This window comes from Pristiophorus japonicus, chromosome 8, assembly GCF_044704955.1.
Source record: "Pristiophorus japonicus isolate sPriJap1 chromosome 8, sPriJap1.hap1, whole genome shotgun sequence".
Taxonomy (NCBI): domain Eukaryota; kingdom Metazoa; phylum Chordata; class Chondrichthyes; family Pristiophoridae; genus Pristiophorus; species Pristiophorus japonicus.
Genome location: NC_091984.1, coordinates 219,424,211 through 219,448,212, shown reverse-complemented (window position 1 = coordinate 219,448,212; position 24,002 = coordinate 219,424,211). Strand labels below are relative to the sequence as shown.

The 24,002-nt window shown below is 43.3% G+C and overlaps 1 protein-coding gene across 1 annotated transcript in view; it reads right to left on the bottom strand.

The window, feature by feature from the left end:
- Nucleotides 1-24,002, bottom strand: part of LOC139269009 (probable E3 ubiquitin-protein ligase HECTD4) — a 279,923-nt gene that overhangs the window by 179,318 nt on the left and 76,603 nt on the right. The window contains exons 5-6 of the mRNA XM_070887933.1: nucleotides 21,940-22,048; nucleotides 5,530-5,668 (exon numbers count right to left, since the gene is read on the bottom strand). Coding sequence (XP_070744034.1) covers nucleotides 5,530-5,668; nucleotides 21,940-22,048 — 248 coding nt within the window. The remainder of the gene's footprint in view (nucleotides 1-5,529; nucleotides 5,669-21,939; nucleotides 22,049-24,002) is intronic.

Sequence of the window (24,002 nt, the reverse complement as noted above, 5' to 3'; positions counted from 1 at the left end):
AACAGCAGAAGGGAGCAGTCAGCATGGATTTAGAAATACAGGTTGAACCTCTCTTATCCGGCACCCTCGGGACTTGGCCTGTACCGGATGAGGAGAGGTCACGTTAAATTGGATGGTACAGGTACTGAGCAAGGGGATATCAGGACTGGCTGGCTTCGGGCTTGGAGTGCGGCAGAGAGATTGTGTGGGGTGGGGTGTGGGTGGAGCGCAGGGTCAGGCCAGCGATTTCGGGAGTCGGCAGCGAGGAAGGACTTCAATTTGTTCATGTCGGAGCGGCTAGGAATAGTGCCGGATAAGGGAGTCCCGGATAAGGGAGGTTCAACCTGTAATCGGTCATGTGGAATCTATTGGAATTCTTTGAAGAGTTGACCAAGTTAGTGGATGAAGATAAATTGAAGTAGTCAACTTGGGTCATCAAAAAGTGTTTGATAAAGTTCTTCATACAAGGCTGCAAGAAAAGGTTAAGGTTCACAGAATAGATGATAAATTGTCTGGATGGATTGAGAATTGGCTTAGCAACGGAAGACAGAGGGTAAAGCAACGGAAGACAGAGGGTACTAATAAATAGATATTACTCTTTCTGGGTAGAAAAATAACCAACGGTTTTGCACAGAAATCTGTTCTGGGATCTGTACTATTTGCAATATTTGGGAATAATATAAAACAGTGTCTCTCTACTGGTATCAAATTTGTTAAATTAAGAAAAAAAAAGTGTGGGCAGATAATGAGTAGAAAGGTCATCTTGAGAGACACTTGGCTGAATTATTTAGATTGTTCAGGCATGGCAGATGGATTTTAGTGACAATATAAATTTAAGAAGTAGTAACAATAAATGTATGCATCAACAGATGCTGAACATGACAAGGATTTGGAAGTAATCATTGATCATACCCTAAAAGCATCTACTTGGTCTGACCATTATCAAGAAGGTAAATGGGATGCTATGTCGCATCTGGAGTGCACTGAATCACAAGTAAATACAAGTAATACTGATCTACAGGTCAGCAGTGAAGCCAATTTCAGACTATTGCATGCAGTTTTGGTCAATGTACCTCAAAAAGCGTACAGATGCATCAGAAAAGGTTCGAAGGTGACTCCAGCCATTAGGGAACTAAGTTATGAAGGTTCGAGCAATTAAACTTATTTTCACTAGGAAAAAAAAGAGACTGAGTGGAGACATGATGAAGGTCTTCAAAATAATGAAAAGTCTAGATTCATTTGAAGTAAGGAAGCTACTTAACTTGGACAACGAGCACAGGCCTAGAGGATACAAGTACAAATTCACAGACCTCAATCAAGGTCAAAGATTAGGAAAGAAATATCTTTCTCCATTCCACAGGATAGTGGACATATGCAACAGACTCCCAGAGAAGGTATTTGATTCAGGCATCACTTGACACCTTTCAAAGGGAGCTGGATCAATATCTGTTGAGAAAAGAATTGAAGGTTATAAGGAGATAGAAGCAGCACTCAATTTTTTTTTCAGGGGAAGTAGGGAAGGAATCGAACAATCCTTTAATTCGGGATTAACAGATGGCGTGGGAGTGAAGTCCTAATAATCATACATGGATTCTGGACAAAGCAGGTGGAATGAGCTGGAAGACCTTTTGCATCCCGAATATTACTTTCTTATGTGACACTCAAGGTAAGCAGAGGATCATACTAGATAAGCTTTTGAGCTGCTTCCATGGAGTTCTTTCTCAAAACAAATTGTTACAGATTTCTCCATTATATACACACCAAACACCAAAATATCTCCTCCCAGTCAAGTCACTACCAAACAGGTTAGAAAAGATCCTATGAAAAGCAGCATAATCGTCAATGAACAGTTTGCATATATGAAGCCAATTAAAATTTGATCAACACAACTCGTCTTCATAGAATAGAATCATAGAAATTTACAGCACGGAAGGTGGCCATTTCGGCCGATCGTGTCTGCACCGGTCGACAGAGAGCTATCTAGCCGAATCCCACTTTTCAGCTCTTGGTCTGTAGCCCTGTAGGTTACAACACTTCAAGTGCACATCCAAGTACTTTTTAAATGCGGTGAGGGTTGCTGCCTCTACCACCCTTTCAGGCAGTGAGTTCCAGACCCCTACCATCCTGTGGGTGAAGAGATTTCCCCTAAAATTCCCTCTAAACCTCCTATTAATTACTTTAACTCTTTTCTCCCTGATTGTTGGCCCCTCTGCTAAGAGAAATAGGTCCTTCCTATCCACTCTATCAAGGCCCCTCATAACTTTATACACCTCAACAAGGTCTCCCCTCAGTCTCCTCTGTTCTAAAAGAAAACAAATCCAGCCTGTCCAATCTTTCCTCATAGCTAAAATTCTCCAGTCCAGGCAACACCTTCATAAATCTCCTCTGCACCCTCATAAATCTCCTCTGCACCCTCTCTAGTGCAATCACATCTTTCCTGTAATGTGGTGACAAGAACTGCACGCAGTACTCTAGCTGTGGCTTAACTAGTGTTTTGTACTGTTCAAGCATAACCCCCTCTGTTCTTGTATTCTATGCCTCAGCTAATAAAGGCAAGCATTCTGTATGCCTTTTTAACCACCTTATCTACTTGGCCTGCTACCTTCAGGGATCTGTGGATATGCACTCCAAAGTCCCTTTGTTCCTCTACACTTCAGTGTCCTACCATTTAATGTGTATGCCCCGACCTTGTTGGCCCTCCCCAAATGCATTACCTCACACTTCTCCAGATTTAATTCCATTTGCCACTGTTCTAACCACTTGACCAGTTCATTGATATCTTCCTGCAGTCTACAGCTTTTTTTTTTATTATTAGCTACACAACCGATTTTAGTGTCATCTGCAAATTTCTTAATGATGTCCCCTACATTCAAGTCTAAATCATTGATATATACCACAAAAAGCAAGGGACCTGGTACTGAGCCCTGCAGAACCCCACTGCAAACAGCCTTCCAGTCACAAAAACACCCATCAACCATTACCTTTTGCTTCCTGCCTCAGTCAGTTTTGGATCCAAATGTCAATTTGCCCCGGATACTTTCATGGCCAGTCTGCCATGTGGGACCTTATCAAAAGCCTTGCTAAAATCCATATAGACTACATCAAATGCACTACCCTCATCAACCCTCCTTGCTACGTCCTCGAAAAATTCAATCAAGTTAGTCAGACACAACCTTCCCTTAACAAATCCATGCTAACGGTCCTTGATTAATCCATGTCTTGAAGATTTATCCTGTCCCTCAGAATTTTTTCGAATAATTTTCCCACCACTAAGGTTAGGCTGACTGGCCTGTAACTACTCAGTCTATGCCTTTCTCCATTTTTAAACAAAGGTACAACGTTAGCAGCCCTCCAGTACCACAACTGTAGCCAGAGAAGATTGGAAAATGGTCAGTGCCTCTGCTATGTCCTCTTTTGCTTCTCTTAACAGCCTGGGATACATTTCATCCTCTGGTTTATCCACTTTCAAAGCTGCTAAATCCCTTAATACCTCTTCTCTAATTATGTTTATTTCATCTAATATTTCACACTTCTCGATAGTAGTGTCTGCATCGACCCTCTTTTGTGAAAACAGATGCAAAGTATTCATTAAGAACCATTACCCACATTACCTTTATGGTCTCTAATAGGTCCTACCCTTCCTTTAGTTATCCTCTTGCTCTTAATGTATTTATAAAACATGTCTGGGGTTTCCTTGATTTTACTTGCCAAAATGTTTTCATGCTCTCTCTTTGCTTTCCTAATTTCCTTTTTAATTGCATCCTTGCACTTTCTATACTTCTCTAGGGTTTCTGCAGAATTGAGCCCTCAGTATCTATCATTAGCCTCCCTTTTTTCTTTATCCTACCCTGTATGTCCCTTGACATCCAGGGGGCTCTAGATTTGTTCATCCCACCCTTTTTCTTTAAGGGAACATACTTGCTCTGATCCCTCAGGATTCTTGAATGCCTCCCACTGCTCTGACACATGTACCTTCAAGTAGCTGTTTCCAGTCCCATCTCAGCTTAGCAAAATTGGCTTTTCCCCCAATTGAGAACTTTTATTCCTGGTCTATCTTTGTCCTTTTCCATAACTACCCTAAATCTAAATGAATTATGATCACGAGCACCAAAATGCTCTCCCACCTGCCCAGCTTCATTCCCTATAACTAAGTCCAGAATCACCCCCCTCGCTTGTTGGACTTGTTACATACTGGCTAAAAAAAGTATGCATTTTAGGAATTCCGCACCCTCTATACCTTTCATACTAATTTTATCCCAGTTAATATTAAGGTAATATTACTGTTCTATAGTTTTTGCACTTCAGAAATTTGCCTACATATTTGCTTCTCTATCTCCCTCTGACTGTTGGGAGTGTACTATAGACCCCCAATCAGTGTGATCGCCTCTTTTTTGTTCTAAATTCAACCCACATGGCCTCATTTGATGATCCTTCTAACATATCATCACTCCTCACACCTGTAATTGTTTCTGTATTCAATACTGCGACCCCACCTCTTTTTTTAACCTCCTTCTCTATTCAGTCTGAAAACCCTGTAACCAGGAATGTTGAGCTGCCATACCTTCCCTTCTTTCAGCCATGTCTCACTAATAGCTATAATATCATACTCCCAAGTGTCTATCTGTGCTCTCAGCTCATTTGCCTTATTCCCTATACTCCTTGCATTGAAGTATATACCATTTAGCACTGCCAAACTCCCTGGTCATCATCAAGCAAATAATATTTCTTTGTAATCATTTACCCCTACTTTGTAACCTTCAAAAAACATTTTATATATTTGTTCTTGGGATGTGGGTGACATTGGCAAGGCAATACAAATTGCCCTTTCCTAGTTTCCCTGAAGGTATTCAGAGTCAACCACATATATGGACAGCCCTGTAAAACAAACTGCAAATCCAACATCAGGCAGTTCAAACAATCAATACTATCTTTGAAGATGAAGTGTCCAAAGTATGGACCCATGGGTGATATCCAGTATGCAAACGTCAGTTATTCAGTCCACAAAGGTCAGCTGCTGATGCTGCATTTTCCCATGGTGTTTTAAGACTACAATGCTTCCATTGTTAGTTAACCTCTGAACCTCATTGGCCGATCAAATTGCAAAAGACTGCTACCATATTGATCAAAAGGTGGATTTAGGTCCAGAAATCAGCCCTTTTCCACCAATGAGGAAGCAACTTTCACCAATCTGCCAGGCCCAATTTTTTTTTAATAAACTGAATAGTAGAAAAAATACAATTCATGTAATTCTCCATTGCACAGTCTGCACTTAATGATATTCGATATTCACACACTTAAGCAGTAATAAATATTACTCCAGCTTTATGAAGAAATCATTTTGCGGTAATACTAAAACTAATTCCACTTTACATTTTTGCAAACTGCAGCTTTAATATTCTATTAAACAGAGACTCGCATGATGCCCAAATTTACGAGGTCAATAATGCAAGGCTGCACTTCCAGGAACAAGGCAAGTTAACTGTGGAAAATGACCTGGTGCAACAGTGTTAACAATGTTCAACAACGAAAGTTTAGAGGATATGACATTACCTGCAGGGTATACTGATCGATCACTTGAAAGAGGTAATGAGGTTTGCTGTCAAAGGAGGCAGGGCGGTGAAGTAGAGTGGTACCACCAAAAGCAATCCAGCCAGCTTCAAGTTCATCATTACGACAATAGACAAAACCCCTGGAGAAAAAAGTGAAAGGGTTCTGATTAGGAATGGCACTGCCAGAATTCTCCCAGGTGAGCTCAGACAATAAATCATTCTTTGTTCCACCATCCTAAAAAGAAATTAGTAGCCAACTTTAATAACTCCTGCTCAGCTATCACGTGGAATGGATGCATCTCAAGTGCAGTGCAGGTGACCCAAGAAGCAACACTTGGGTATTATCCAATCTTCAAATTATTTAGGACATGTATTATAAAATTTAAGAGTGACCAGCTCCAATTGCATATTATAGAACATACTTCAGCTTTATTACTTCAGAGGGGAAAATACAGACTTTATCATACTAATACAATTAACAGTTAAAACTGTAGCAACTGTAGGCAGTTGGTGAGAGGGGAGCGACCTATAAAAGGCCCAGCGGGAGATCGAGAGCCAGCGGCAGTTGGTGAGAGGGGAGCGACCTATAAAAGGCCAGCGGGAGATCGAGAGCCAGCGGCAGTTGGTGAGAAGGGAGCGGCCTATAAAGGCCCAGCGAGAGATCGAGAGCCAGCGGCAGTTGGCGAGAGGTGGGAGCAGTGTCGGAGCGACCTATAAAAGGCGTACCGGTGCAGCTACAGCGGGAGAGAAAGCAAAATAGAAGTAGAAAGTAATCAAAAAGTGACGTCACAGCCAATGGGGTAAGTGATTGGCTGGTGATTGGTGAGTAGCTTTTCTTTTATTTTTTATATCAGTAAGTGAACTGTAACATTGTTATTACCAATTTAAGGGTATCTAAGGGTTAAGGCATGGCAGGAGAGCTCGGTCACGTGATATGCTCCTCCTGTACCATGTGGGAACTCGGGGACACTTCCGGTGTCCCTGGGCGCTACGTGTGTGGGAAGTGTATCCGCCTCGAGCTCGACGGTCCGCGTTGCGGAATTGGAGCTGAGGGTGGATTCACTCTGGAGCATCCACAATGCTGAGAATGACGTGAGTATCACATGTAGTGAGTTGGTCTTACCGCAGGAGAAGGGTCCACAGCCAGATAGGGAATGAAAGACCAGCAGGAAGAGCAGTGCAAGAAAGATAGTGCAGGGGTCCCCTGTGGTCATCCCCCTGCAAAACAGATACACTGCTTTGAGTACTGTTGGGGAGGATGACTCATCAGGGGAGGGCAGCAGCAGCCAAGTTCATGGCACCGTAGGTGGCTCTGCTGCAAAGGAGGGCAGGAAAAAGATTGGGAGCGCGATAGTGATAGGGGATTCGATGGTGAGGGGAATAGATAGGCGTTTCTGCGGACGCAACCGAGACTCCAGGATGGTATGTTGCCTCCCTGGTGCAAGGGTCAAGGATGTCTCGGAGCGAGTGCAGGACATTCTGAAATGGGAGGGAGAACAGCCAGTTGTCGTGGTGCACATTGGTACCAACGACATAGGTAAAAAAAGGGATGAGGTCCTACGAAAAGAATTTAAGGAGCTAGGAGCTAAATTAAAAAGTAGGACCTCAAAAGTAGTAATCTCGGGATTGCTACCAGTGCCACGTGCTAGTCAGAGGAGGAATCGCAGGATAGCGCAGATGAATACATGGCTTGAGCAGTGGTGCAGCAGGGAGGGATTCAAATTCTTGGGGCATTGGAACCGGTTCTGGGGGAGGTGGGACCAGTACAAACCGGACGGTCTGCACCTGGGCAGGACCGGAACCAACGTCCTAGGGGGAGTGTTTGCTAGTGCTGTTGGGGAGGAGTTAAACTAATATTGCAGGGGGATGGGAACCTATGCAGGGAGACAGAGGGAAACAAAAATGAGGCAAAAGCAAAAGACAGAAAGGAGATGAGGAAAAGTGGAGGGCAGAGAAACCCAAGGCAAAAAACAAAAAGGGCCACTGTACAGCAAAATTCTAGGACAAAGGGTGTTAAAAAAGCAAGCCTGAAGGCTTTGTGTCTTAATGCAAGGAGTATCCGCAATAAGGTGGATGAATTAACTATGCAAATAGATGTTAATAAATATGATGTGATTGGGATTACGGAGACGTGGCTCCAGGATGATCAGGGCTGAGAACTCAACATCCAGGGGTATTCAACATTCAGGAAGGATAGAATAAAAGGAAAAGGAGGTGGGGTAGCATTGCTGGTTAAAGAGGAGATTAATGCAATAGTTAGGAAAGACATTAGCTTGGATGATGTGGAATCTATATGGGTAGAGCTGCAGAACACTAAAGGGCAAAAATCGTTAGTGGGAGTTGTGTACAGACCTCCAAACAGTAGTAGTGATGTTGGGGAGGGCATCAAACAGGAAATTAGGAGTGCATGCAATAAAGGTACAGCAGTTATAATGGGTGACTTTAATATGCACAAAGATTGGGCTAGCCAAACTGGAAGCAATACGGTGGAGGAGGATTTCCTGGAGTGCATAAGGGATGGTTTTCTAGACCAATATGTCGAGGAACCAACTAGGGGGGAGGCCATCTTAGACTGGGTGTTGTGTAATGAGAGAGGATTAATTAGCAATCTCATTGTGCGAGGCCCCTTGGGGAAGAGTGACCATAATATGGTGGAATTCTGCATTAGGATGGAGAATGAAACAGTTAATTCAGAGACCATGGTCCAGAACTTAAAGAAGGGTAACTTTGAAGGTATGAGGCATGAATTGGCTAAGATAGATTGGCTAATGATACTTAAGGGGTTGACTGTGGATGGGCAATGGCAGACATTTAGAGACCGCATGGATGAATTACAACAATTGTACATTCCTGTCTGGCGTAAAAATAAAAAAGGGAAGGTGGCTCAACCGTGGCTATCAAGGGAAATCAGGGATAGTATTAAAGCCAAGGAAATGGCATACAAATTGGCCAGAAATAGCAGCGAACCTGGGGACTGGGAGAAATTTAGAACTCAGCAGAGGAGGACAAAGGGTTTGATTAGGGCAGGGAAAATGGAGTACGAGAAGAAGCTTGCAGGGAACATTAAGGCGGATTGAAAAAGTTTCTATAGGTATGTAAAGAGAAAAAGGTTAGTAAAGACAAACGTAGGTCCCCTGCAGTCAGAATCAGGGGAAGTCATAACGGGGAACAAAGAAATGGCAGACCAATTGAACAAGTACTTTGGTTCAGTATTCACTAAGGAGGACACAAACAACCTTCCGGATATAAAAGTGGTCAGAGGGTCTAGTAAGGAGGAGGAACTGAGGGAAATCTTTATTAGTCGGGAAAATTGATGGGATTGAAGGCCGATAAATCCCCAGGGCCTGATGGACTGCATCCCAGAGTACTTAAGGAGGTGGCCTTGGAAATAGCGGATGCATTGACAGTCATTTTCCAACATTCCATTGACTCTGGATCAGTTCCTATCGAGTGGAGGGTAGCCAATGTAACCCCACTTTTTAAAAAAAGGAGGGACACAGAAAGCAGGGAATTATAGACCGGTCAGCCTGACCTCAGTAGTGGGTAAAATGATGGAATCAATTATTAAGGATGTCATAGCAGCGCATTTGGAAAATGGTGACATGATAGGTCCAAGTCAGCATGGATTTGTGAAAGGGAGATCATGCTTGACAAATCTTCTGGAATTTTTTGAGGATGTTTCCAATAAAGTGGACAAAGGAGTACCAGTTGATGTGGTATATTTGGACTTTCAGAAGGCTTTCGACAAGGTCCCACACAGGAGATTAATGTGCAAAGTTAAAGCACATGGGATTGGGGGTAGTGTGCTGACGTGGATTGAGAACTGGTTGTCAGACAGGAAGCAAAGAGTAGGAGTAAATGGGTACTTTTCGGAATGGCAGGCAGTGACTAGTGGGGTACCGCAGGGTTCTGTGCTGGGGCCCCAGCTGTTTACATTGTACATTAATGATTTAGACGAGGGGATTAAATGTAGTATCTCCAAATTTGCGGATGACACTAAGTTGGGTGGCAGTGTGAGCTGCGAGGAGGATGCTATGAGGCTGCAGAGTGACTTGGGTAGGTTAGGTGAGTGGGCAAATGCGTGGCAGATGAAGTATAATGTGGATAAATGTGAGGTTATCCACTATGGTGGTAAAAACAGAGAGACAGACTATTATCTGAATGGTGACAGATTAGGAAAAGGGAAGGTGCAACGAGACCTGGGTGTCATGGTACATCAGTCATTGAAGGTTGGCATGCAGGTACAGCAGGCGGTTAAGAAAGCAAATAGCATGTTGGCCTTCATAGCGAGGGGATTTGAGTACAGGGGCAGGGAGGTGTTGCTACAGTTGTACAGGGCCTTGGTGAGGCCACACCTGGAGTATTGTGTACAGTTTTGGTCTCCTAACTTGAGGAAGGACATTCTTGCTATTGAGGGAGTGCAGCGAAGATTCACCAGACTGATTCCCGGGATGGTGGGACTGACCTATCAAGAAAGACTGGATCAACTGGGCTTGTATTCACTGGAGTTCAGAAGAGTGAGAGGGGACCTCATAGAAACGTTTAAAATTCTGACGGGTTTGGACAGGTTGGATGCAGGAAGAATGTTCCCAATGTTGGGGAAGTCCAGAACCAGGGGTCACAGTCTAAGGATAAGGGGTAAGCCATTTAGGACCAAGATAAGGAGAAACTTCTTCACCCAGAGAGTGGTGAACCTGTGGAATTCTCTACCACAGGAAGTAGTTGAGGCCAATTCACTAAATATATTCAAAAGGGAGTTAGATGAAGTCCTTACTACTCGGGGGATCAAGGGGTATGGCGTGAAAGCAGGAAGTGGGTACTGAAGTTTCATGTTCAGCCATGAACTCATTGAATGGCGGTGCAGGCTAGAAGGGCTGAATGGCCTGCTCCTGCACCTATTTTCTATGTTTCTATGTTTCTACAAGCTAGGTATCTGTTGCTGGCCTGGTACAGGTTGGTCTACTAAAAAGTCACATCATAAAATGATAGCAGGGAGTCCACATTCTATTTTGCTTGACAGCTAAGCTCCAAATATCATTCTAACTAAGACAAGGACCGAGGAGTGTGGCAGAGAAAGCTTTACTCGAATGAGATTGGAGAAATCTGAAGGTTACATTACTCATGTATCTCAGGCATCTCTTAGCAAATTCCAGTGGCACGGAGAGGGCTGGGAAGACTGCCAATGACAGTACAAAAGCTGAGAGAAATTGCTTCAAAGCTAAGCAAGGGGAAATTACTTATCCAGTCCAAGCACAGGTTACATTTGAAAAGACAGAAGACAACAAAACACATGAAAAAACATGTCAGATATAAGAAGAATCACTGAAGATGTGGAAAAATGTTATTAACTCCATGCCAGTCAGATTAGAGCAACAGTTCTCAAACACAATCACTTCCGAAGTAGGACATTCCTTCATTACCATTACATCATTTATTATTTAGCACTGAATGTTTTCTGAACGGCTTTAACCTATGCATTCGTCCACAGATACATTATTTATTAGTAGATCCCAGGTTTGATCTTCAGTTAGTGCAGAGTTCATGCAAAGCTGGTTGAGGCACGACAACCGTCTTCAGCACTACTGGGTTAAGGAGGGTTGGACATCCGATAAGGACAGGATGGAGCTTGCGTTTGATGTTCCTCATAGTTTAGTAGCTTGCCAATACTCTGTCAACCCTTACCAATGAATAATAGCCACTTGGGCCCATGGAGTAAGCATGTTCAAAAAGGGAAAAAAGCAAGTAGTCAATCTAGGATTCAACCAGAAAAATGAGCAGAATGTTACGAGAGTTCTTTCCCATCCTCCACCATACGTTGGTTTAAGTGGCTTACCGTTTCTGCAAGTAGAGCCAGGTTTTCTACAAACTGAAATCTGTGTCTTTATTCACTGCAACATTTGAGTGACCATATCCCCAATCTAACAATTAACCCTAATCACACAATATGCAAGATGCTGTTCCTCTACGTCTCTTGTCAATACAGACGATAGAAAATATCCCTATTTTGTACAGGTTAGGATACGGTTTTATTCACAAATAAATATATGCACAGTATAAAGACATCGGCAAACATTAGTGCGCGCGCGGGGGGCGTGAGCGATCATCAGGTGAGGACAAGAACAGGCTTAGAATGACGTTGCTCCTCTTGGTCAAATACCGTGCTAGACAGTGAGAGCAGTACTAGAAAGTGACCACTACTTATGCAATCGTCATCATTATCATAGGCAGTCCCTCGTATCAAGGATGACTTGCTTCCACGCCAAAAAGGGATGAGTTCACAGGTGTTTCAATGAAGAACCTAATATTCCAGATCCCGAAGCACATGTTGAAGGGTGGAAGATGACTGTGCGTGGATTTTTTTTAACGTGTGGTGGCTGTTGCACACCAGCCACCACACGGGCTTGACAGAGCTAGGTCTTGGTCCAGTGGCAAGGGTTACCCAAGATGAATGGAGACCAGCTCTGCTGCATGGATCTAGCGCGCACACATATCGCAGTGTGGTTGGCCCCATGCTGTCACAGGGCCCTCGCCTCTTCCGAGTCCCAAACTCATGCCTCTCCTAGGCCCCAGTCACTTCCACTCTACAAACTCTTGCCGCTCCTTCGCCCCTCCTGCTGTGTCTGCCCGCGCTGCAATCAGCGACCTGGTTGTGCAGCCGAGTCAAATCCTATGAGGGGGAGAAAACTGGCACAAAAAAATAAACTAATCAGAGCCTGCGCGCACCTCTCTCCAAATCCATTGAAAGGAGATAACTGCACTGCTCCCTTTCAAGGCATTCTGCACCAAAACAGGAAAATCCAGCTCATTAAGTTACTCTACTCCAACATCCCCAGCCCCTCCCTCACTCTCAGCTGAACTCTTGGGTTGAAAACAATGGTTGATCGAACTTGTTTTTTTTATTAAATTGATTCATTGCATTCAGTTAACAGAGCAACTTCAAACAGGAGATTCCAGGTTTTGCTCAAAAGGAAACAAGATACCAACTGAGATAATGGGAAATACTGAGAACAATGACCTTTCTGAAGACTCGTGTTGTTACAGGACACAATGCAACACATCAGAATAGACAATAGATAGACAATATTCAATACTCCTGCCATTTTTCTTTTATTGATTTGCGTTTTCTTGTATAATATAACAATTCTTTTAGTCATTGATTTAGTACAGCATAATCTGCTTACAGCATTTTTTTTTTGCCACTTAAGTTTGAAAGTCACTGCCGTTATTTTTTTCCGTTGCATCCTCGCACACAGTTTCAAGGAAATTATATGGAAAATCTAAATCTAATGGACCTATTCACCAGCATATCCTGATGCACAAGTACAAGTTCACAAGCCTGGAGCAAGATTAGTGACTAGAAAAGGCTTTCTTATCAACAGGCGGCATGGAAAGCAAGTCCATAATGGAATAATTTATACACACACTGTGGATGAACATAAGAACATAAGAAATAGGAGCAGTAATAGGCCATACAGCCCGTCAAGTCTGCTCCGCCATTCAATAAGAGCATGGCTGATCTGATCATAGTCTCAGTTCCACTTCCCCGCACACTCCCCATAACACCTTATCGTTTAAGAAACTGTCTATTTCTGTCTTAAATTTATTCAATGTCCCAGCTTCCACAGCAAATTCCATAGATTTACAACTCAGAAGAAATTTCTCAACTCGGTTTTAAATGGGTGGCCCCTTATTTTAAGATCATGCCCTCTAGTTCTAGTCTCCCACATCAGTGGAAACATCCTCTCTGCATCCACCTTGTCAAGCCCCCTCATAATCTTATACATTTCGATAAGATCACCTCTCAGTGTTCTGAATTCCAATGAGTAGAGGCCCAACCTACTCAACCTTTCCTTATAAGTCAACCCCCTCATCTCCGGAATCAACCTAGTGAACCTTCTCTGAACTGCCTCCAAAGCAAGTATATCCTTTCATAGAAACATAGAAAATAGGTGCAGGAGTAGGCCATTCAGCCCTTCTAGCCTGCACCGCCATTCAATGAGTTCATGGCTGAACATGCAACTTCAGTACCCCATTCCTGCTTTCTCACCATACCCCTTGATCCCCTTAGTAGTAAGGACTACATCTAACTCCTTTTTGAATATATTTAGTGAATTCGCCTCAACAAATTTCTGTGGTAGAGAATTCCACAGGTTCACCACTCTCTGGGTGAAGAAGTTCCTCCTCATCTCGGTCTTAAATGGCTTACCCCTTATCCTTAGACTGTGACCCCTGGTTCTGGACTTCCCCAACATTGGGAACATTCTTCCTGCATCTAACCTGTCTAAACCCATCAGAATTTTAAATGTATCGATGAGGTCCCCTCTCATTCTTCTGAACTCCAGTGATTACAAGCCCAGTTGATCCAGTCTTTCTTGATAGGTCAGTCCCGCCATCCTGGGAATCAGTCTGGTGAACCTTCGCTGCACTCCCTCAATAGCAAGAATGTCGTTCCTTAGGTTAGGAGACCAAAACTGTACACAATACTCCAGGTGTGGCCTCACCAATGCCCTGTACAACTGTAGCAACACCTCCCTGCCCCTGTACTCAAATCCCCTCGCTATGAAGGCCAACATGCCATTTGCTTTCTAAACCGCCTGCTGTACTTGCATGCCAACCTTCAATGACTGATATACCATGACACCCAGGTCTCGTTGCACCTCCCCTTTTCCTAATCTGTCTCCATTCAGATAATAGTCTGTCTCTGTTTTTACCACCAAAGTGGATAACCTCACATTTATCCACATTATACTTCATCTGCCATGCATTTGCCCACTCACCTAACCTATCCAAGTCGCTCTGCAGCCTCATAGCATCCTCCTCGCAGCTCACACTGCCACCTAACTTAGTGTCATCCGCAAATTTGGAGATACTACATTTAATCCCCTCGTCTAAATCATTAATATACAGTGTAAACAGCTGGGGCCCCAGCAGAGAACCTTGCGGTACCCCACTAGTCACTGCCTGCCATTCTGAAAAGTACCCATTTACTCCTACTCTTTGCTTCCTGTCTGACAACCAGTTCTCAATCCATGTCAGCACACTACCCCCAATCCCATGTGCTTTAACTTTGCACATTAATCTCTTGTGTGGGACCTTGTCGAAAGCCTTCTGAAAGTCCAAATATACCACATCAATTGGTTCTCCCTTGTCCACTCTACTGGAAACATCCTCAAAAAATTCTAGAAGATTTGTCAAGCATGATTTCCCGTTCACAAATCCATGCTGACTTGGACCTATCATGTCACCTCTTTCCAAATGCGCTGCTATGACATCCTTAATAATTGATTCCATCATCTTACCCACGACCGATGTCAGGCTGACCGGTCTATAATTCCCTGTTTTCTCTCTCCCTCCTTTTTTAAAAAGTGGGGTTACATTGGCTACCCTCCACTCGATAGGAACTGATCCAGAGTCAATGGAATGTTGGAAAATGACTGTCAATGCATCCGCTATTTCCAAGGCCACCTCCTTAAGTACTCTGGGATGCAGTCCATCAGGCCCTGGGGATTTATCGGCCTTCAATCCCATTAATTTCCCCAACACAATTTCCCGACTAACAAGGATTTCCCTCAGTTCCTCCTCTTTACTAGACCCTCTGACCCCTCTTATATCCGGAAGGTTGTTAGTGAATACCGAACCAAAGTACTTGTTCAATTGGTCCGTCATTTCTTTATTCCCCGTTATGACTTCCCCTGATTTTTACTGCAGGGGACCTACGTTTGTCTTTACTAACCTTTTTCTCTTTACATATCTATAGAAACTTTTGCAATCCGTCTTAATGTTCCCTGCAAGCTTCTTCTCGTACTCCATTTTCCCTGCCCTAATCAAACCCTTTGTCCTCCTTTGCTGAGTTCTAAATTTCTCCCAGTCTCCGGGTTCACTGCTATTTCTGGCCAATTTGTATGCCACTTCCTTGGCTTTAATACTATCCCTGATTTCCCTTGATAGCCACAGTTGAGCCACCTTCACTTTTTTATTTTTACGCCAGACAGGAATGTACAATTGTTGTAGTTCATCCATGCGATCTCTAAATGTCTGCCATTGCCCATCCACAGTCAACCCCTTAAGTATCATTCGCCAATCAATCCTAGCCAATTCACGCCTCATACCTTCAAAGTTACCCTTCTTTAAGTTCTGGACCATGGTCTCGGAATTAACTGTTTCATTCTCCATCCTAATGCAGAATTCCACCATATTATGATCACTCTTCCCCAAGGGGCCTCGCACAACGGGATTGCTAATTAATCCTCTCTCATTACACAACACCCAGTCTAAGATGGCCTCCCCCTGGTTGGTTCCTCGACATATTGGTCTAGAAAACCATCCCTTATGCACTCCAGGAAATCCTCCTCCACCGTATTGCTTCCAGTTTGGTTAGCCCAATCGATTACATATTAAAGTCACCCATTATAACTGCTGCACCTTTATTGCATGCACTCCTAATTTCCTGTTTGATGCCCTCCCCAACATCACTACTACTATTTGGAGGTCTGTACACAACTCGCACTATCGTTTTTTGCCCTTTTGTGTTCTGCAGCTCTACCCATATAGATTCCACATCATCCAAGCTAATGTCCATTCTAACTATTTCATTAATCTCCTCTTTAACCAGCAATGCTACCCCACCTCCTTTTCCTTTTATTCTATCCTTCCTGAATGTTGAATACCCCTGGATGTTGAGTTCCCAGCCCTGATCATCCTGGAGCCACGTCTCTGTAATCCCAATCACATCATATTTGTTAACATCTATTTGCACAGTTAATTCATCCACCTTATTACGGATACTCCTTGCATTAAGACACAAAGCCTTCAGGCTTGTTTTTTAACACCCTTTGTCCTTTTAGAATTTTGCTGTACAGTGGCCCTTTTTGTTTTTTGTCTTGGGTTTCTCTGCCCTCCACTTTTCCTCATCTCCTTTCTGTCTTTTGCTTTTGTCTCCTTTTTGTTTCCCTCTGTCTCCCTGCATTGGTTCCCATCCCCCTGCCATATTAGTTTAACTCCTCCCCAACAGCACTAGCAAACACTCCCCCTTGGACATTGGTTCTGGTCCTGCCCAGGTGCAGACCGTCCGCTTTGTACTGGTCCCACCTCCCCCAGGAATTTGAATCCCTCCCTGCTGCACCACTGCTCAAGCCACGTATTCATCTGCGTTATCCTGCAATTCCTACTGACTAGCACGTGGCACTGGTAGCAATCCTGAGATTATTACTTTTGAGGTCCTACTTTTAATTTAGCTCCTAGCTCCTTAAATTCGTTTCGTAAATATCAAAGCCAAAACTGCATGCAGTATCCCAGGTGATAGCCTCACCATACCTTATATAGCTGTAGAAAGACTTCCCTGCTTTTATACTGCATCCCCTTTGCAATAAAGGCCAAGGTACCAGTGGCCTACCTGATCACTTGCTGTACCTGCATATTATCCTTTTGTGTTTCATGCACAAGTACCCCCAGGTCCCGCTGTACTGCAGCACTTTGCAATCTCTCTCCATTTAAATAATAACTTGCTCTTTGATTTTTTTTCTGCCAAAGTGCATGACCTCACACTTTCCGACATTATACTCCATCTGCCAAATTTTTGCCCACTCACTTAGCCTGTCTATTGTCCTTTTGCAGATTTTTTGTGTCCTCCTCACACATTGCTTTTCCTCCCATCTTTGTATAGTCAGCAAACTTGGCAACGTTACACTCGGTCCTTTCTTCCAAGTCATTAATATAGATTGTAAATAGTTGGAGTCCCAGCACTGATCCCTGCGGCACCCCACTAGTTTACTGGTTGCCAACCAGAGAATGAACTATTTATCCCGACTGTTCGTTAGCCAATCCTCTATCCATGCTAATATATTACCCCCAACCCCATGAACTTTTATCTTGTGCAGTAACCTTTTATGTGGCACCTTGTCAAATGCCTTCTGGGAGTCCAAATACACCACATCCACTGGTTCCCCTTTATCCACCCTGTTCGTTACATCCTCAAAGAACTCCAGCAAATTTGTCAAACAGTACTTCCCCTTCATAAATCCATGCTGACTCTGCCTGACCTAATTATGCTTTTCCAAATGTCCTGTTACTGCTTCTTTAATAATGGACTCCAACATTTTCCCAACCACAGATGTTAAGCTAACTGGTCTATAGTTTCCTGCTTTTTGTCTGCCTCCTTTTTTTTTTTTAAATAGGGGCATTACATTTGCAGTTTTCCAATCTGCTAGGACCTCTCCAGAATCCGGGGAATTTTGGTAAATTACAACCAATGCATCAACAATCCCTGCCACTACTTCTCTTAAGACCCTAGGATGCAAGCCATCAGGTCCAGGGGATTTATCTGCCTGTAGTCCCATTATCTTACTGAGTACCACCTCCTTAGTGATTGTGATCGTGTTAAGTTCCTCCCCCGGCCCCCCCTAGCCCCTTGACTATTCACTGTCGGAATATTGTTTGTGTCCTCTACCTTAAAGACTGATACAAAATATTTGTTCAGAGTTTTTGCCATCTCCATGTTCCCCATTACTAATTCCCCGGTCTCATCCTCTAAGGGACCAACATTTACTTTAGCCACTCTTTTCTTTTTTATATACCTATAGAAACTCTTGCGTTCTGTTTTTATATTTTGTGCTAGTTTACTTTCATAGTCTAGCTTTCCTTTCTTAATTTTTTTTTTAAGTCGCTCTTTGCTGGCTTTTGAAAGCAAGCTTCAAGGGCATTAAGATTGGTTTAAAATGGGTTTCTTTATAGTATAATGGTGGCTGAAGTGTTGCTGCAAAATGCCTGCCACCAACCAAATTGCAGTCCTACAGCTGGATTGGTTTACTCTCTTTTTCTAAAGTGGTAACCTGGAAATTTGCGGTTTTGTTTCTCTCCAGAAAAAGGGAAGAGAAAAATAACAGTGAAAGTTCACCACTGGCCATAACTGCACATCATCCAGATGATAAAGTGGGAGAGGCATACGAGTAAGTTGCCTGCCAGTCTCAGAGTAAAATGAATGATGGACAACTGAAAAAGGGAAAGGGGAAACATTTCACATTGCTGTGCAAACCATGTAAAAGTCAAGAGCATTTTTTTTTAAGAATCGTGACATTTTGTTCAGTAGTTGTTTGAAATATTGTACTTTTGCAATTGCTGTAGCAGAAATGTTCAGCTTCATTATTATCTGCTCAGCACAGATACACATTTTTAAAAAAATGTTCACTGGCCCAATGTCTGCAGAGTACATTAAGCCATATGGACCAGGCGGGCCTCACGTTTGTTCTTCAGCCTGTGTGAAGTTAGCTGACATTAGTTGGCCTGACATTATGAGTGCTACTAGCCTTGGTGCTCTTGGTTAGAGAACCATATAGTGCCTAGGGATACAACTGCTTTTAACAACTACCATCATTTAACAACCCTTGTTGGAAATATGTTTATAGATGGTAAGACCACCCTTAGTAGTGATACCTCCTGCAACCAGTGTTAAGCCTGACACAAATCTAATTACCACACGGATGAAGTACCACATGGCACCTGTACCTCAGTCAGGTTTGTCCCAGAATGGAGTTGACCCTGTATCCTCCCCACTACAAAGACAACCTACTTCCACCTCCATAACATTGTTTGCTTCTGCCCATCTGCTGCTGAGACCCTCAACCAAGCCTTTGTCACCTCCAGACTGCTCTCTCATCCTATACCCTCGTAAACTTTACTACATCCAAAGCTACTCTGTCCATATCTTATACTGCACCTAGTCCCATTCATCCATCTAAACCTCTCTGCCCCGCCACGTCCTTGGAGATATTCCTTAAAACCCACCTCCATGACCAAGCCTTTTTGGTCATCTCTCCTCCTTTAGCTTGGTGCCTATTTTTCCCTTCACTTCTGTGAAGCACCTTGGGATATTTCCCATGTTAACTGTGCTTTATAAATGCAAGCTGTTTTTGTTGAGAAGGCAAAAAAATAATCCCATCAAGGAGTTCAACTGACACCTAACTGCGATAAATGTTTCAGTTTAGAACAGTCATTAGAAATCCAAAATGAAATTAATGCTTTAAAATCTCACCTGTATAATAAGGATTGTTTTAAATTATACATAGAAATTTTTATATGCACCATGCAAAAATATCACGGGACATTTTTGCTCCGTTTTACATGTTTCTGTTAAGTGTGACATCACAGTAGGATGCTTCACACAGCAGCTGGGCGATGAAAATCATACCAGAAAAATTAATAACCACAGTATAAATTAACAACTTGGAGGAAGGGACTGAGTGTAATGTAGCCAAGTTTGCTGACGATACAAAGATGGGAGGAAAGCTATGTGTGAGGAGGACACAAAATATCTGCAAAAGGACACAGACAGGATAAGTGAGTGGGCAAAAATTTGGCAGATGGAGTATAATGTTGGAAAGTGTGAGGTTATGCACTTCGGCAGAAAAAAAATCAAAGAGCAAGTTATTATTTAAATGGAGAAAAATTGCAAAGTGCTGCAGTACAGCAGGACCTGGGTGTCCTGGTGCATGAAACACAAAAGGTTAGTATGCAGGTATAGCAAGTGATCAGGAAGGCCAATGGAATCTTGGCCTTTATCGCAAAGGATTATAAAAGCTGGGCAGTCTCACTAGTTATACAGGGTATTGGTGAGGCCACGCCTGGAATACTGCGTACAGTTTTGGTTTCCATATTTACGAAAGGATATACTTGCTTCGGAGGCAGTTCAGAGAAGGTTCACTGGATTGATTACAGAGATGAGGGGGTTGTCTTATGAGGAAAGGTTGAGTAGGTTGGGCCTCTACTCATTGGAATTCAGAAGAATGAGAGGTGATCTTATCGAAACGTATAAGATTATGAGGGAGCTTGACAAGGTGGATGCAGAGAGGATGTTTCCATTGATAGGGGAGACAAGAACTAGGAGGCAGAATCTTAGAATTAAGGGGCCACCCATTTAAAACTGAGATGAGGAGGAATTTCTTCTCAGAGGGTTGTAAATCAGTGGAATTCACTGCCTGAGAGAGCTGTGGAAGCTGGGACATTGAATAAATTTAAGACAGGAATAGACAGTTTCTTAACCGATAAAGGGGTTAGGAGGAGCAGGCAGGGAAGTGGAACCAAGTCCATGATCGGATCAGCCATGATCGTATGAAATGACGGAGCAGGCTCGAGGGGCCGTATGGCCTACTCCTATTTCTTATGTTATGTAACCGCTGTGGATGACCTTTGACTGACCCTGTACATTTGTTTGCATGTCAGCATGGAGATAGTTGCCTGGTCACCCATTTGAAAAAGGGGCGGAGGGGGGAGGGGGGAGAAAGAGGTGGAAGTAAAATGACCGGAAAAACAAAAAGACGATATCCAAAAATAATGTTGCAGTAGCACATTACTGTTGAGCATCAATATAACTATGCCATATAGAGGTGGTAGGATGCAAAATCCACACACTATTTCCACAGTAATACCCTCTCTCAGCCGTTGCTCAGGGGAATGTCGCCTTGCAGAAGACCAGCAAGCAGATCACTCTTAGCCAGAGGATGGTGCATGGCTTAGCAGAACCAAGAGTGGATAAGAGGAATCAAACAAAAGGGGGAAAGGCAAAGAATATTGTCAATGTCTCAATTACAGAATGAGATATTCAATTAGCCACTAAATTATTTGATTTCTCACCTTTAGGGTTTCTTAACTAAGAATGTTTATGCCATATTCAATTACACCAGTTACTCAAAGCACACTAAGTGTTGTCTCAAAAAATAATCATTATTTTCTCCCACCCACAATTTTCTCCCCTTTTTCTTCTTGAAGACTGGGCATTTTCCATGTGCGAGCCCAGCCAGCGAGTGCCAATAGGCTATTCAACTGCAGAGAGCATCATAGGCAAGCCTAAACCTGCCCTGATGTCCATACAAACACACTTTCCAGCAGGCATCAGTGGATGGTAACCAGAAGTGCAAACTGTAGTTTATTTTTCCACTTTACAATTTAGTGTGCTAGATCAGCTAATTCAGAGACTGGGGATCAAACCAGTATGTGTGGCACAATGCTACATTGAATGGTGCCTTTAATGTTCAGAAGTCCAGAAACACTTTTTTTTTACAAAATCAGTCTAGAAATGATTAATTCTGAATGACTGAAGAAATATTGCAATATTCCAGATTTGCGAAACAGAACCACTCGAAATGGAGTTCTCACCGTTTACAAACAAAAAAGATTTTGCAGTCGACAGTAATGTAAAAAGCAAATCAAATAATTATGGTGTGAAAACCGGAGGATTAATACACTTGCAAAGCAGCCAGAACAAATTTGTTGACTTTAATGTGTGGTTACTCAGCAAATGAAACACTAGTGTGGTTTAATCTAAAACCGAAATCTAAAAATATGACGCTCATTTCCAACTGGCTTCACTCTACATATGTACCCAAGATTAAAGCTGCACTGGCCATTTGTAGTCAATTACCGTAGAGTCCCAAGGAGCCCTGAGCCCAGCTTGCTGATCCCCTTGCCAACGGAGTTAGTTGTATAAAGATACATTCCATCTGTTGCAAGGCAGCGACCTAAATCTGCATCTGAAAAACACAAAGATAGACTTGTGTAAAGCCAATGGATTTAATGCAGAATGGGTTGTGAGAGACAATACCAGAACAGCAGTATTATACTTTTTCCAACACGCTGGCAGTTTCAATTTTAAAGGCATATTAAATTGGAACCATTTAGTTCAGATTATAGGAGACCAGTGACTATGCAGCAGTACCCACATTTAGATTACTAAATCTAGCTTTCTCATACTTGCAACAGAATCATAGACCCACCTTTTGCTGATCTATTTGTTGTCAATAAAATGGAGCCAGTTTTAGCAACAATTTGCATTTTTATAGTGCTCCTTGTGTGCAAGATGATATTTTAAAGTGCTTTACATTAACAAGCAAACAGCAGTTGACATCCAGCAGAAGGAGAACAGGAAAAGCTGTAAGGTTAGAGTAAGCAAGGCACAAAGAAAAGGGTTTTAAGGAGATTTTTGAATGTAGAGAAAAGGGATGCAAGGCGGAGGAAATGAGGCAAATTAAAATCGTACAGGCTAAACAAATAGTCATGAGTATCAGAACAGAGGAGGCAGAGGACAAGGAGTAGGCCAGTGTTAGGGAAACAGAGGGTGCACACATGGACACAAGGCTGGAGAACAAAGGTAAGGATTGGTAAACCCATGGAGGAATTTGAATTCAAGGTCAAGAATGTTGACGCCAACTTGCTGAAGCACGCGGAGGCAGTGAAGTTTGGAGAGGAAGAAAGTGATGGGCATAGGATTTTGTACAAGGATCTAGCCTATGGTGTTTCAAATGAGCCATAGCATTTGCACAATCAACCAAGGAGCTCTCATTCTAACATTATATGAGACACAGTCATGTTGATCAGTTTTATATGGATATTTTATTTAGTGTCTCAATAAACAAACAGGAGAAGCTCTGAAAGAAAGAGTCAACAGTGTTTAGTTATTTAGCACAGGAGAGTTAGACCAACATTATAAGGATTAGACAGGTAAAGCATCATTTTAAAAGCATATTGAAGGAATGATCGATAGATGGATTGACAATCAGAAAGACAGGCTCGCTCCCTAGTAAGTGAATAAGTGTACTTTGATATGTTGCAAGAGCCCAGCCAAAAACAAAGCTGCAGATTTGATCCTTAGTCTGCGTGATGTTGGCTGACTTCAACACCAACAGGAACATTACAATGGACCTCAGCGCCCTAGACCAACGAGTCAGTGGGAGGGAGGAGAGAGAGAAGGAAGAGAGAGAGGGAGAGAAGGAGAGAGGGAGAGAGGGAGAGAAGGAGAGAAGGAGAGAGGGAGAGAAGGAGAGAAGGAGAGAAGGAGAGAGGGAGAGAGGGAGAGAGGGAGAGAGGGAGAGAGGGAGAGAAGGAGAGAAGGAGAGAAGAAGAGAGGGAGGGAGAGGGAAGAGAAGGAGAGAGGGAGAGAGGGAGAGAGGGAGAGAGGGAGAGAAGGAGAGAAGAAGAGAGGGAGGGAGAGGGAAGAGAGGGAGGGAGGGAGAGGGAAGAGAGGGAGGGAGGGAGAGGGAAGAGAGGGAGGGAGGGAGAGGGAAGAGAGGGAGGGAGGGAGAGGGAAGAGAGGGAGGGAGGGAGAGGGAAGAGAGGGAGGGAGGGAGAGGGAAGAGAGGGAGGGAGGGAGAGGGAAGAGAGGGAGGGAGGGAGAGGGAAGAGAGGGAGGGAGGGAGAGGGAAGAGAGGGAGGGAGGGAGAGGGAAGAGAGAGAGAGGGAAGAGAGAGAGGGAGGAGAGAGAAGAGAGGAGAGAGGGAAGAGAGAGAGGGGAGGAAGAGAGAGAGGAGAGGGAAGAGAGAGGGAGAGGGAAGAGAGAGAGGGAGAGGGAAGAGAGAGAGGAGAGGAGAGGAGAGAGAGAGGGAGAGGGAAGAGAGAGAGGGAGAGAGGAGGGAGAGAGGTGTTTGGTGTGTTTGTGTTGTTTTTTTTTTTTTTTTTTGTTTTGAGAAAGAGAGAGGAAGGAAGAAGAGA